At 40.8% G+C, this 14,604-nt stretch overlaps 1 protein-coding gene across 6 annotated transcripts in view; it reads right to left on the minus strand.

The window, feature by feature from the left end:
* Positions 1–14,604, minus strand: part of LOC124864196 (RNA binding protein fox-1 homolog 2-like) — a 67,259-nt gene that overhangs the window by 18,068 nt on the left and 34,587 nt on the right. For all 6 annotated transcript variants that reach the window (XR_007037272.1, XM_047358865.1, XM_047358863.1 and 3 more), the window contains 3 exons: positions 11,153–11,326; positions 10,649–10,702; positions 8,483–8,575 (listed from right to left, as the gene is read on the minus strand). Coding sequence is in view for 5 of the 6 variants with exons in the window: in XM_047358865.1 (XP_047214821.1) it covers positions 8,483–8,575; positions 10,649–10,702; positions 11,153–11,326 (321 nt within the window). In the remaining variant the exon portion in view is untranslated. The remainder of the gene's footprint in view (positions 1–8,482; positions 8,576–10,648; positions 10,703–11,152; positions 11,327–14,604) is intronic.

Genomic DNA, 14,604 nt, shown 5'->3' on the forward strand with positions numbered 1-14,604 from the left:
TGAAATTGGCTTCTGATGGAGCTGTTTGGTAAAAGGCTATTACACTGTTTTTTTATGTTTTTTTTTGCAGCACTACATGCCTTTATTTTTTGTTGTTGAGATAGAAGGCATGGATTTCATGTTTTTCCCAGGAGCTATTTATTATGTGGGCTCTGTGTTTACAATGAACCCAAAGCATAATGACATTAACACTGTTTGTTAAGTTTTTTTGTTTTATTTACCGTAAGTTATATCATCACAAAATTTACAAACCCCATATTGCATGTTTTCCCTAATATTAAGCAGCCCTTATATGAACCATCTTTGATCCTGTTCTGTAAAAAGAAAAAGGTTTTTCAAAACCATGTACACCATGTTTCAGATCAACAAACATTCTTCATCGTAAAACAGGAACAGCAAAATTTGTTTGTTGCTGTCTGTTTAAAAGGAGAGCCATTTAAGTTAGATGTTGCAGAAAACGGTTCTTTTTTTTGTGGTAAAGTTATGACACAAAGGGGAAAGTGCTGACACTGGGAATAGGTAGAGTGGCTAAACTTCCTGATTTTTACCAGTCACCACGAAGGCAGTCATTACAGTAAAAAAAAAAAAAAAAACACTGTTTTATTTATATATATATATATATATATATATATATATATATAAAATATACACACACACACATGCATGCAGGGGTTGGACAATGAAACTGAAACACGTGTCATTTTAGTGTGGGAGGTTTCATGGCTAAATTGGACCAGCCTGGTAGCCAGTCTTCATTGATTGCACATTGCACCAGTAAGAGCAGAGTGTGAAGGTTCAATTATCAGGGTAAGAGCACAGTTTTGCTCAAAATATTGAAATGCACACAACATTATCGGTGACATACCAGAGTTCAAAAGAGGACAAATTGTTGGTGCACGTCTTGCTGGCGCATCTGTGACCAAGACAGCAAGTCTTTGTGATGTATCAAGAGCCACGGTATCCAGGGTAATGTCAGCATACCACCAAGAAGGACGAACCACATCCAACAGGATTAACTGTGGACGCAAGAGGAAGCCGTCTGAAAGGGATGTTCGGGTGCTAACCCGGATTGTATCCAAAAAACATAAAACCACGGCTGCCCAAATCACGGCAGAATCAAATGTGCACCTCAACTCTCCTGTTTCCACCAGAACTGTCAACAGGAGCTCCACAGGGTCAATATACACGGCCGGGCTGCTATAGCCAAACCTTTGGTCACTCATGCCAATGTCAATCGTCGGTTTCAATGGTGCAAGGAGCGCAAATCTTGGGCTGTGGACAATGTGAAACATGTATTGTTCTCTGATGATTCCATCTTTACTGTTTTCCCCACATCCAGGAGAGTTACTGTGTGGAGAAGCCCCAAAGAAGCGTACCACCCAGACTGTTGCATGCCCAGAGTGAAGCATGGGGGTGGATCAGTGATGGTTTGGGCTGCCATATCATGGCATTCCCTTGGCCCAATACTTGTGCTAGATGGGCGTCACTGCCAAGGACTACCGAACCATTCTTGAGGACCATGTGCATCCAATGGTTCAGAAAACATTGTATCCTGAAGGCGGTGCCGTGTATCAGGATGACAATTGTGGACATATATTATGTGTGTGCATCATTATTATTATATTCATAACCTGTGTGAGTATAAGACATTGTGGCCTGCAGAATTGTTATTGCACAAACTCGGCCTTGAGTGTGATGAAGCAGAAAATACTGAGAGCAGAAGGAGTGTGTGAAAAAGTAGAGACTGACTTACTCCCTGCTTATATCAGTAGATACGAGTGCAGGTGCTGGAACAATGACTGTCTAAATATGGTAAAGCCGGAAAAGTGTATACGTGACTACATGTGAGAAAATATTGTAATCAAGGGCGCTGCCCATTTTCATGTGTGTTTTAATAAAAGCAATGTGCCCAGTGAGAAGTTCTGAAGTCCTCTCGGTGTTTGTCCTGATCACATGAGAGCTTCCCTGGTCCAGGTACTTTGAATAACATACAGCTGTCTCCGTGTGATTTATTGTTGAACATCTCCCATGACCTGCACAGTCACCAGATCTAAATATTATTGAGCCACTTTGGGGTGTTTTGGAGGAGCGAGTCAGGAAACGTTTTCCTCCACCAGTATCACGTAGTGACCTGGCCACTATCCTGCAAGAAGAATGGCTTAAAATCCCTCTGACCACTGTGCAGGACTTGTATATGTCATTCCCAAGACGAATTGATGCTGTATTGGCCGCAAAAGGAGGCCCTACACCATACTGATAAATTATTGTGGTCTAAAACCAGGTGTTTCAGTTTCATTGTCCAACCCCTGTATACAGGTATACAGGCCATGGGAGATGTTCAACTTCACTTTCATGTCCATCAAACCAATCTTTCACCAGTCTTGCTCTGTGTATTGGTGAATTGTCATCCTGATACACGGCACCGCCTTCAGGATACAATGTTTGAACCATTGGATGCACATGGTCCTCAAGAATGGTTTGGTAGTCCATGGCAGTGACGCGCCCATCTAGCACAAGTATTGGGCCAAGGGAATGCCATGATATGGCAGCCCAAACCATCACTGATCCACCCCCATGCTTCACTCTGGGCATGCAACAGTCTGGGTGGTACGCTTCTTTGGGGCTTCTCCACACCGTAACTCTCCCGGATGTGAGGAAAACAGTAAAGGTGGACTCATCAGAGAACAATACATGTTTCACATTGTCCACAGCCCAAGATTTGCGCTCCTTGCACCATTGAAACCGACGTTTGGCATTGGCATGAGTGACCAAAGGTTTGGCTATAGCAGCCCGGCCGTGTATATTGACCCTGTGGAGCTCCCGACGGACAGTTCTGGTGGAAACAGGAGAGTTGAGGTACATATTTAATTCTGACGTGATTTGGGCAGCCATGGTTTTATGTTTTTTGGATACAATCCAGGTTAGCACCCGAACATCTCTTTCAGACAGCTTCCTCTTGCGTCCAGTTAATCCTGTTGGATGTGGTTGGTCCTTCTTGGTGGTATGCTGACATTACCCTGGATACTGTGGCTCTTGATACATCACAAAGATTTGCTGTCTTGGTCACAGATGCGCCAGCAAGACATGCACCAACAATTTGTCCTCTTTTGAACTCTGGTATGTCACCCATAATGTTGTGTGCATTTCAATATTTTGAGCAAAACTGTGCTCTTACCCTGATAATTGAACCTTCACACTCTGCTCTTACTGGTGCAATGTGCAATCAATGAAGACTGGCTACCAGGCTGGTCCAATTTAGCCATGAAACCTCCCACACTAAAATGACGGGTGTTTCAGTTTCATTGTCCAACCCTTGTATATATATATGTGTGTGTGTGTAAAATTAAGCAAAGATAAAAGCAAAAAAATAAATAAAAAAGCTACATTTTATAATAAAAAAATACTAACTTGACTGACAAAAAGAACACAAAGGTATATGTGAAAGAGACAGAATGAGTCAAAATAGATTTTTTTAAAAAGACAGAGGGTTGAAAAGGACAAAGTCAGACACTTTCTCCCTTTTCTCAACCATTTCTGCTATTTTACACACAGACAAAAACACAAAAATCAGTTCACACTTCAGTCATTTATCATTCCAGGGGAAAATCATGCAGGAAAGAAAATTTAGACTGGCCAGATTATAAAGTGTGGCCGGGATGGAGCTCATCTGCCAAAATGGGAAAAAAGCAAGAGGTAAGCCTTAAGCTCGGAGTACAAAGATGCTCAATCAAGGTTAATCTATGTTTGATTAATTTAAAATGGCCATCAGGAAGAAATCAACTGGAAGACTGGACCGCAGTGAACTCAAGACTGTGTCCCATTGAGGAGTTTGATTTGGTTGGACAAAATATGCAGGGTCAGGCATGCAGAATCACTTCCAGAACTACTTCCCATCCATTTTCATCACAAACATCCATGCAGTGATGATGACAAGTCCTATTCACTGATGCCCCAAAACCATCAGTTTGCATGCAGAGCTACATTACTACTTCTGCACACATACACAACTCAGCGTTCCTACCCTTTAGTGCGGTGATATCTGACTAAAACTCTGCGCTGTGGAGAAACCAGTACTTTCCTTAACACTCAAGCAACACAGACGGACCACAAACATATCAGGTTGTAACATGGGCCGGTCTTTAGGGTCAACATGGACATAATCTCCTTTGGTTGTTACATTCCCACCCTCCGCCAAAATTCCACAAATCAAAAATTACTATTTCTGTGTCTTATTGTTAAACTACGTTAACATGGACATTTTGGTCTTAAATCTTAGTCACAATATTTTCTGGTAGTAATTGCAATAATGATGGGAGTGATCTTTTAAAAAATTACTATTTATTATAACAGTTTTAGGACAAAAAGACCACACAGACAAAACTCTAAAAATAAAACTTTCTTCTTATCAAATATGCAAGATGAGCACACCGATTACAGGAATTAGTGCTGCTGAACAGGACACAATGATGATTCATATTGATGATATTTTAAAACAAACATTGCTTATTTAGCTTCTTGTTGTTACTGTGGTAACCCTAGCAGCAAAGATGCAATATCCACCACCCAGCACAACGCTCACACTCATCTGGACATTAAAACATCCATGCTAGAATCCTGTAAGCAGATATTAGCTCAGAGCCTAAAATCATTATTCCCCCCATAGAGAAATTACCTGAGCACTCCCACTTCCCACTGGTGGCTACAGTTAGTCCCCAACTCTAACCTGCTGAGCACTGGGGTCCTTTAAGGCTGTGTGATCGGCTTGCTGCTGTTCATACTGTTATACTACAAGACTGTGCATCCACACTTCAGGAAAACCTGATTATTAAATATGTGGATGATACCACTACAGTAGTGGAAACTAATGATCCAAGTCCAGACATCAAGTCAAACAGCTAATGGTCTGGTGCAGAGACAACAGGCTAATGCTCAAAGTGGAAGAAATAAAGAGAAGATCAGAAGTACAGAGGTTGCAACCTCAGCACAAACCCCTTAGTATCAACAACTGTACAGCAGACAGATAAAGGATCATCCTCAGAAAGTGGTGGCTGTTTTAATGTCCTTGATCTCAGCATAGGACTCTAGCTATAGGACAGACATGCAGGCACTGCACAGGGCAGCAAGGACCAGTGCAGAACAGGGCTTTGAACATGGTCAGACTCATCACACCTTCTCATTTAACTTTTTGCTGCCATAAGAAAGATGGTAGTTTATATTGTTGCACTTATTTAATATGTTTTGCCTTTTTGTGTCTATCTATTTCATAAATCCTCCCAATCAACTGTTATAGGTATAATAGAAATCCTCATTGCTTGTTAGCCATTAATTACACAAGGATGTGTATGTGTGTGTATATATATACACACACATACACACACACACACACACACACACACACACACACACACACACACACACACACACACACACACACACACACACAAAGGACTGAATGTATATAGTCTATATATATTGGTTGATGGTGTGATGGGGTGACAGAAAAGCGGGTAGTGAACTGTAGTTGGGCCACTTACATGGACACATTGGAAGCATTCAGGAAACTGACTTCTTCAAAGCGCAGAGTTTTATCCCAGACAAAGAAAAGTACATTGTGACTTTAAACACAACAAATACATTTCTATTCTTGCTCGTTTAAGCTACATACATGCATCCAGTGGGAAGCTACCACAAAGAGAACTAGCCAACTTCAACTGACATGCACCAAAGAGATAAAACAGGTTAGCAACTGAATCAAGTACAGCATTCCTTTGGAAACCATAGGCTATTCAATCTCTTTAAAGGGTATGAGGCCCTCAGAAACAACTGCGGTCATGCTGACTAAACAAAGTCACTGATAATGATGCCTCATTATTGAAACTAATCCACCAAAACAAAAAAAAACATGCAAGAAAAAATTCCGTGTCAACACTATAGCCTTCATTAGATCAGTTACCCATGTTAAAACATAAACCATGCACACCAAGGCAGCTAACACCATGCCAGTGGATAGTTAAAAACTGCCCAGTTGGACAAAGTAATGTCAAAATGCCATATATCTATATCACTATACAGTGTCTTGCAAAAGGATTTATACCGACTGGATTTTTCTAGATTTTTTACAGCTATGAATCTAAATAGTGAGGATGCAGTTGTACCCAGCCCCTATAAACTTTAGTCAAACCAACTGCCTTCCGAGGTCCGCCTGTGTGTAAGTCAAACTCATTATAAACCCAGCTGTGAAGGTCGCAGAGGTTTGTTAGAGAACATTAATGAAGAAACACAACCATGGTGACCAAAGAAAGCAGGAAACTGGTCAGGGAGAATGTAGCAGGAAAGGTCTAAGCAGGGTTAGATTAGAAAATACTGTCCCTAGCTTAAATGATAAAGAACTGAACACAGGAAATGTTGATTTAGACAGTTTTACCTCTGCCAAGGAGGTTGTGTTTTCAGAGGTGTGTCTTAAACCAAGAAATCCATTAAAATATGGTGGGAATTTTTGCTTTCTGTAGAGTCAGTGACCCTACATTGGGTAGCGGAGGTATACAGTCTCTGACTGTCTTGTTTTTTGTTTTCATAACAAAAATCAGCTAAACATTTCCATAAAAAATGTCCAAGAAATATATTTTTTTTCTCATTACACCTAAAATCAATGTTTTTCCCCTTTAATTCTCTGTAATTATGAAACTTTCTTTTAAAGAACATTTATTAAATCTTTTTTTTAAAGTTTTTCATGGTTCTAAAAACTGCAAGCTTTCCATTTCTGAAAGATAACGTAGCTTGCAGCTCAAGACAAAATGTTTTAGTAGGCATCAGGTTCAAATTTCCTCTTTGGAAATTAGATTGTAAGGGTTGCTGACCCCTGGTTTAGATGCATGCATGCAATCTCTGTTGATCTTTTACATAAAATTCAAATAAAATACATGGAAGAGGTATGAGTACTATTGCAAGACACTGTAAGTAGGCCTTCATTTCAGAGCTTCTGAACTGCAAGACAAATATCTGATTTGTTCCATCTAAAACATGCTTCAATAAACTCTGAAAGCAGGACCAATCACAGAAAGAATAAATGGAGCAACATCTGCAAGAGAAGAAGGATGTTGCCTCAAATAGAAAGGTCCAGCTTTTTCTTTCTGGTTGGAAGAATGTAATAAACACAGGTTTATGTCCTGCACCAGCGCTTTGGTCTCTGCAAGCTCATGCACCATAAACAGACAGAAAGAGACAGACGCTGCAGACTCCTGCTGCTGGCCCAACATGCTGTTGATGCCTAACAGCGCTACAGACCATCACCACTACTGCAGCACCACAGAACACATGCAATGGGACAACTGAAACACAAACACGCGCCTCTCTCCAATTTCATGCAGACCCTATTGGTTAAACTGACACCTTGGCTTGCAGACTCTGAACATGGGTGAGACTGATGCAGGGTGAACTGGCTCCAGCAGCATCCGCTCTGCTTGCTGATTGACTGAAGGTGGAGGGAATATGTTGTACGATGCAGGTGGCTGTTTCTCTTTCTCAATCGTACTGCAGCAGGAACTCAGACTAAAAAAAAAAACTAAAAGCTTCCAGCCTCATCCATCATGCAGGAAGTGACTCACACACGCCCCGCACCCACCACAGAGAGAAAAAACCCCAGAAGTAAGCCCATGCAAAAATCCCAGCTTAAAGTGGCTTAAAACAATGGATCGAGTATGGATACCTTGCTGGAATCCCTAATTAGAAAATAAAATCTGCATTCAACACTCAGCACATGCTTCAGTTGAACTTAAAAACACAAAATGTTTAATTAGATACAAATAACCTCACAACACACAGACAAACATGTAACTATTGGGGAAAAAAAATCCAGATTTGCATAAAGTGAACATGCATCAGTGTTGCTGTGAATCCCAGCATGCCGCTGCTGCACCAGGAGCCATTAGCACCAGAAAGAGAGAGATACAGAGGTAAATCCACACTATGAAAAAAAAAAAAATAAATAAATAAGTGCATCCGACTGCAATCTGCCATGCATCATACTTTCACTTTCACTGGGCTCCTCTCATACCCTCCGGTGGCAGCTACACAAACATCATTGCAGCTGTTGCATGGAAAATTGTAACATCATTGTGACTACAAAGTCAGCATCATTGAAGAAAAAAAAAAAACAAAGCTAGGGAGACCAACAGGTTAATGTGAAAACAAGGCTGCGGAGGACAAGTCACATGCATGCTTTGCTCTCGTTGTGTTCTTGCACCACCCCCAAATCAATCCCAGCACATAAAAAAACCATTACAAAACAAGAAAAAGTGAGTCTCTTTGGATATAAACAAACAGGAAACAGATTGCAGAGGACTGAGGGAAGTGGGATACCATTGGGCTGCATCAGAGCATATCACATAAGGGATGATGGGATGGATCTAGCTAGGCAGTCGGTGATCAAGCAGTATTGATGAAAGAGCGGAGAGAAGACAGAGGAAAGTGGGAGGGAAATTACCTCGATCTTACGTCCTTCCACCAGCGTGCCGTGGAGCTTTTCTCTGGCTTTCTCTGCGTCTGCGCTGGTTTCAAATGTCACAAAGCCAAAACCCTGCAGTACACAGCAGAGGTTAGAGGTGGTTGGAGAGAGAATGAGGTACATCATAATGGACCGGTGTGTGTGGTAGGAGACCAAACCTGGTTACTGGTATCGTTTTTACAGCTAGGATTTACCAGTCACCTCTTCAGTGAGATGTCAGAGAACATGCTGGAGTGACCAGACTTTTCTCCAGCTATATGGAGCGTAGAGTAATGAAGAATGGCCCTAACCCTACCTATGGCTGAACATTATACTATCCAGAATAATAAATATAGTTGCTTCTCAATACATTTTAATATCATAAAAACTCTTGGGGCTGCACGGTGGCGCAGTTGGTAGCACTGTTGCCTTGCAGCAAGAAGGTCCTGGGTTCAATTCCTGGCCTGGGGTCTCTCTGCATGGAGTTTGCATGTTCTCCCCGTGCATGCGTGGGTTCTCACCGGGTACTCCGGCTTCCTCCCACAGTCCAAAGACATGCCTGTTAGGTTAACCGGTCACTATAAATTGCCCTTAGGGGTATGAATGAGTGTGTGTGTGGTTGTTTGTGTGTTGCCCTGCGATGGACTGACGACCTGTCCATGGTGTACCCCGCCTCTCGCCCATTGACTGCTGGAGATGGGCACCAGCTCCCCCGTGACCCACCATGGAATAAGCGGTAGAAAATGACTGACTGAAAAACTCTTTATGTGATCCATTACACACTTATTTATTTAAAGCATTTATTCCTGTTAATTTTGATGGTAATGGCTTGGAAGTAATGAAAACCCAAAATTCAGTTTCTTATAGAACTCAAACATTACATTAGACCAACAAAAAAATATAATATATATAATATAAATACAAAACTCTGGGCCTAACGCAAGGTATAGTCATGTACTGTACAGTATTATCCCTTCAGTACTGGGTTGGGTCTCCTTTTGACTGAATTACTTCATCAGTCCAGTGTAGCATGGAGCCTGTGGTTCTGCTGAGGTGTAATAGAAGACCAAGTTGCTTTAACTGCAGCTCTTCAAAAATTAAAATAAGCGTCTGCATAATGCTAGTCAGCAGAAGGAAGCCTGAAGTGCTCCCTTTGGACTTGACAAAACACAGTGTACCAACACCAGTAGATTACGTGGCATCCCAAATCATCACAGACTGTGAAAATGTCACATGTCCACACCTTAATTTAGAAATAAGATGCTAAACTTACTTTTATCTGAAAAGAAGATTTTAGACAACCAAGCAACAGCTCAGACCTTTTTCTCCTGCTCTGGAGCGGCTTAACACAAGGAATGCATCTGCAAGTGGTGGTTTTTGAAGCTCTGGCTCCAGTCCACAACTTGTGAATCACCCCAACAAATCTTGAACGGGGCTTTGCTCCGCAATTCTCTCAAGCATGCGGCTATCTTTACTGCTTGTGCAACTTTTGCACTTACGCCTTTTCCTTCCACTAAATATTCCTTGGATACAGCACTCAAACTCTGAAACTCATTTAGCAATGACCTTTTGAGGTTTACCCTCCTTGTGGAGGATGTCGGAGACTGTCCCCCGGATATCTGTCCAGTCAGTAGTCTTCCCCATGATTGTGTAGGCCATAACTTAACATTTCTCTCATTGAACTGAATTTCTTAAAGAATTACCTTTCCATAATTTTATTTTTGAGATGTAGCTGTAAATACAATAGATAGCCCTTTCACAACACTGACAATATATATATATATATATAAAGCAACAAGAGCCTTTAGTTGCCCTAAGTACACATGCACATGGTTCAGGCACATGGTTTGAGCAGCGATCAGAGGTCATTTAGTGCAATGGAGCTACCACTCAATATGTCTCATTATTTTTGCAGCAGTTGGAGTTATTATTGCTTTTCTCCTTTAAATGGAAGTGATTAGATCATGTAAAACATTTTATAATTTTTTTTTGTGTGAATACTGTGAAGCTATTTCTTATTCAAGGTTATCATACAGTGAGAATCTCGTGCCGCTCCGTGGCTATAGGACACAATCTGTTTACATAATCACTCTGATCTCATTAAAACAATGCATCAAGTTGAATCTTGCGTCCTTTCAGAAACTTGAATAATTTATTTAAACTTACCTTTGAACCCCTCTCATTGAAAATGATCTCTACATCCAGAATCTTCCCAAATTGCTGCCAAAACATCAAAAGGCAGAATTTAGCAAAAATACAAACAAATAACTGAGCTAAATTACATCTTAAAGCCTCTGAATCTTTTGCTGTAAGCCTGTTGGGAACTGACACTTGCAGCTAATATACACTAGGGGTCAGTATTACACCAAAGACAATTTTCAGCCTTGAATTGTGTTTATCTGTTGCTTAGACTTGCACTTTGCTCTGTCCCATTCCCCCACCAAGATTTGTACTCACATTAACACACTTACACAGTTATAAACTTGCCCACTGCACACAATAGAAGGACCCACATGGGTGTATTCCCTTCGTCCTACGTTGACTCTTTTGTCCGCCTCTAACAGCCCACCCTTAAAAAGCAGGCTATTTGCCTCGGTACTCCATGCGTCTAGACTGATTTATTGATCCTGCCTAAAATGAGGTCCCCGTACACTATTCTAAGATTCTCACCCCAAACATCTGCCTGAGGTCTGGGTCCCGAAAGCGGAAAGGGATGTTTGAGACGTGGAGGCGCTTGGGGGTGCCTTTGGCCTCTGCAGAGTCTCCTGTTGAACCTCCTGCTCCTGTCCCTCCAGCGGAACACTGTGCACCCGCCTCACCCTGAGACGTCTCCTCCACCTTCCCCTGAGGAGGATGATAGACGTTTTTTAGTGGTTTAATGTGAAAGGCCAAAACAAAGACGAGCAGAATTGTGAAGTAGAAATACAGTTCAGATTAGATGGACAGCATGATTTTGAATCACAGATTTCCCTCTGGATTTAGGCCTGGACCATCCTTAGCTCCGGATGTATGTTTAGGGTAGTTGTCCTGCTGGAGGGTTAACTTTCACCTCAGGCCCCAGTCTTTTGCAGCCTCTTACAGACTTTCTTCCAAGCTTGCTCTGCATTTAGCACCATGAAATTTCTCATCAGCTCTGACAAGGTATCCTGTCCCTGCTGAAGACAGACATCGCCCACAGCACAATACTGCCACCTCTATGTTTCGTTTTGTGAGTGGTGCGTTTAGGGTTACAGTTAATCTGATATTATTAAAACCTCTGCCTTATTTAGGTTTAATCTTTTCATTTTACCAACATGCTTCTTCTGAATGAATGTATCATTATTGTTTTGATGTGGCCCAACCAGAAACCTGGCTTGAATCTGATAAGATAATCTATGGAGGAAGCTAAAGATTAGAGTAATGGCAAGGAGGCTTTTCAACATCAAAGACTTGAAGCTCATCGATAAAAAGATGCAAAAAGCTGCTCAGACAATTGATTCCCATTATGGCAATAAAGATTTTGCCACTGATTGTTGAGAAAGGTATAAATAATTTTCAACTTAAACATAAAATATAAATAAAAACAAACAATTTTTTCAAAACTGATCCTCCTTTCTCATTATTTTATTATCTTTTAAGGGGAAGCGAGTGTCATTTCTTGTCTGTAACAAACTTCATGGTGTAGTGAAAAATTATTTATATTATAAATCCGCTAGAGGTATAAACAAGTTTGGACTTCACTGTTAGTGCAGTGATATTTTTTGCCACAAAGTTTTTCATGTAGGGCGAAACATAAAAATCTCGGTCTCATCTAACCAGAGCACCTTCTTCTACCTGTTTCCAGTGTCCTCTACATGTGGTGAACTATAACTGGGACAACATGGGCGTTTAGTCCGTAAAAAGGTAAGATTTGTGGAAAACGTAACTAATAGTCCTATCGACAAATCTTCCCACTTGAGCTGCGAATCTCTGCAGCTCCTCCTGAGTTACCATTGGCCTACTGGTTTTCTGATTAATGCACACGTTGAATATTTAATTTGGAAATTAAAATAAGGAAAAAGTGAAAACCATCTGCTATTTTTTTAGGTCCATCATAAAATCACAACATCATACACTGAGGTTTGTGATAACGTCGCAAAATATGAAAAAGGTCAAAGGCTGTGAATAACTTTGCAAAGCTCTCTTTCTAACTGGAGACCATTCACTTCTCAAGATCTTGTTTAGCATCTGAAGAAACAGATAATCTTCAAACCATCAAGCATGAATGAAGTGTTTATTTAAACAGCAAACAATTTTGACACTGAAGCGCAGCATAAACCCGAGCTGCTTTAGATCTTTATCTGTGTGTACATGATGTGCTGACATGCAGTGTGCTACATAAAAATATTTCATGTAGCTCAAATTGCTAAAAAAAAAAAAAAAGGCAGCAACTGAATGCTGACTTTATGTAAACTGTGCAAATAAAAAGTGGTATGCGCAGACAGCTGTGGAGAGATTAAAATAGAAATCCTGATATGAGTGAAGGAAAGCGTTTGGATTCCTCCTGTGGTAGACACAGTGAGAGCTCTCAGCTGGAACTGCAGCTTTCCGAGGCGAAGCAGCAGAGCGCTGAGCCATTTGCTCATGTCAGCATGTTAATATGCTCAGAAATACAACGCTAAGATGCTGCTGTTGTAACCTGAACCGTTTTTGCCATATTACTGTCATCTGCTGTTAGCATTCTAATAGCTAATTTATGACATTAAAACAAAGCTCAGCTCATGCTGATGGGATTGTTATTAGATTTGGGGTTCTTGGCAATAAAACTAAAATCCTCACTGCAAGTCAGCTTGAATGAGGGGTAGAAAAACCGATGCTGGTCTGATTGGACAATCAGCCAAAATAAGTAATTCAATCGTAATGACTGGTATAAAATTACATTTCCTTTTATACCTAAACCAGGCAAGTAGAGTTTTAATAAGAGAAGCAGCAAGGAAGCTCATGGTAAATCTGGGGGAGCTGCAGAGGTCCACAGTTTAGGTGGAACTATCTGTCAACAAGACAACTATTAGATCTGTACTCTACAAATTTGGTGTTTATGGAATAGTGGCAAGAAGAAAGAGATACAAAGTCCTGTTAAAGGTTTGCACCAAGGAATGTTGAGGACTAGATAATCTAAAGATGCTGCTATAGTCAGATGAAACCAAAACGGGACTTCTGGATCAACATACAAAACACCATGTGTTATAGAAAACTAATACTGGACATTTCCCTGAACACATCATTCCATTTCCACAGTTAAAACATGGTGGTGGCAGCATCATGCTGTGGGGATGTTCTTCTCCAGCAGGGACAGGGAAGCTAGTCAGAGTTAATGAGAAGATAAATGGAGATAAATAAAGGTCATTACTGGAGGACAATTTGTTAGAGGCTGCAAAAGACTTAAGACTGGGGCAGAGGTTCACCACCCAGCAGGACAATGAGCCTAAACATGCAGCCACAGCTTCTACTGGAATGGTTTGGATCAAAGTATATTCATGTGTTAGAATGGCCCAGTCAAAGTCCAGATCTAAATGCAGTAAAGTATGCAGGTACACATAAAACATTTGAATATCGTGAAAAGGTTGAATATTATTTCACTCATTTCAGAAAGTGAAACTCATATGTTATATAGATTTATTACACAGAGTAAAATGATTCGAGCCGTTATTTCTTGTAATTTTGATGACTATGGGTTTCAAGGTGTCTTAGAAAATTTGAATATTACATATGTCAAAAAAAATTATATTTTAAAAACAGGAATGTCAGGCTTCTAAAAAGTACCATATTTTCCGCACTATAAGGCGCACTTCAAAACCTTTAATTTTTTCAAAAAATGACAGTGCGCCTTGTAATCCGGAGCGCCTTATATATGGATCAATTGGTTAATTGGTTGATCCATACTGGTTGTACACGGCGCTCTGTCAAAATGTTTCAGTACGACTGGTAAACTACAAAGCCGCACCGCTTGCAGCATTACGGCTACCGTAGTCAGGGGTGTCGCCGAAGTAATAGCGGTAAACACCTGTACTGTGCTTACTCCTAGTCCAACACCACTTGTGTGTGTATAACGTTTGAATGTACTGTTGCAGGAATTGCCTGAACTATATGTGATTAGAAGCTCA

This window comes from Girardinichthys multiradiatus, chromosome Y, assembly GCF_021462225.1.
Source record: "Girardinichthys multiradiatus isolate DD_20200921_A chromosome Y, DD_fGirMul_XY1, whole genome shotgun sequence".
NCBI classification, from domain to species: domain Eukaryota; kingdom Metazoa; phylum Chordata; class Actinopteri; order Cyprinodontiformes; family Goodeidae; genus Girardinichthys; species Girardinichthys multiradiatus.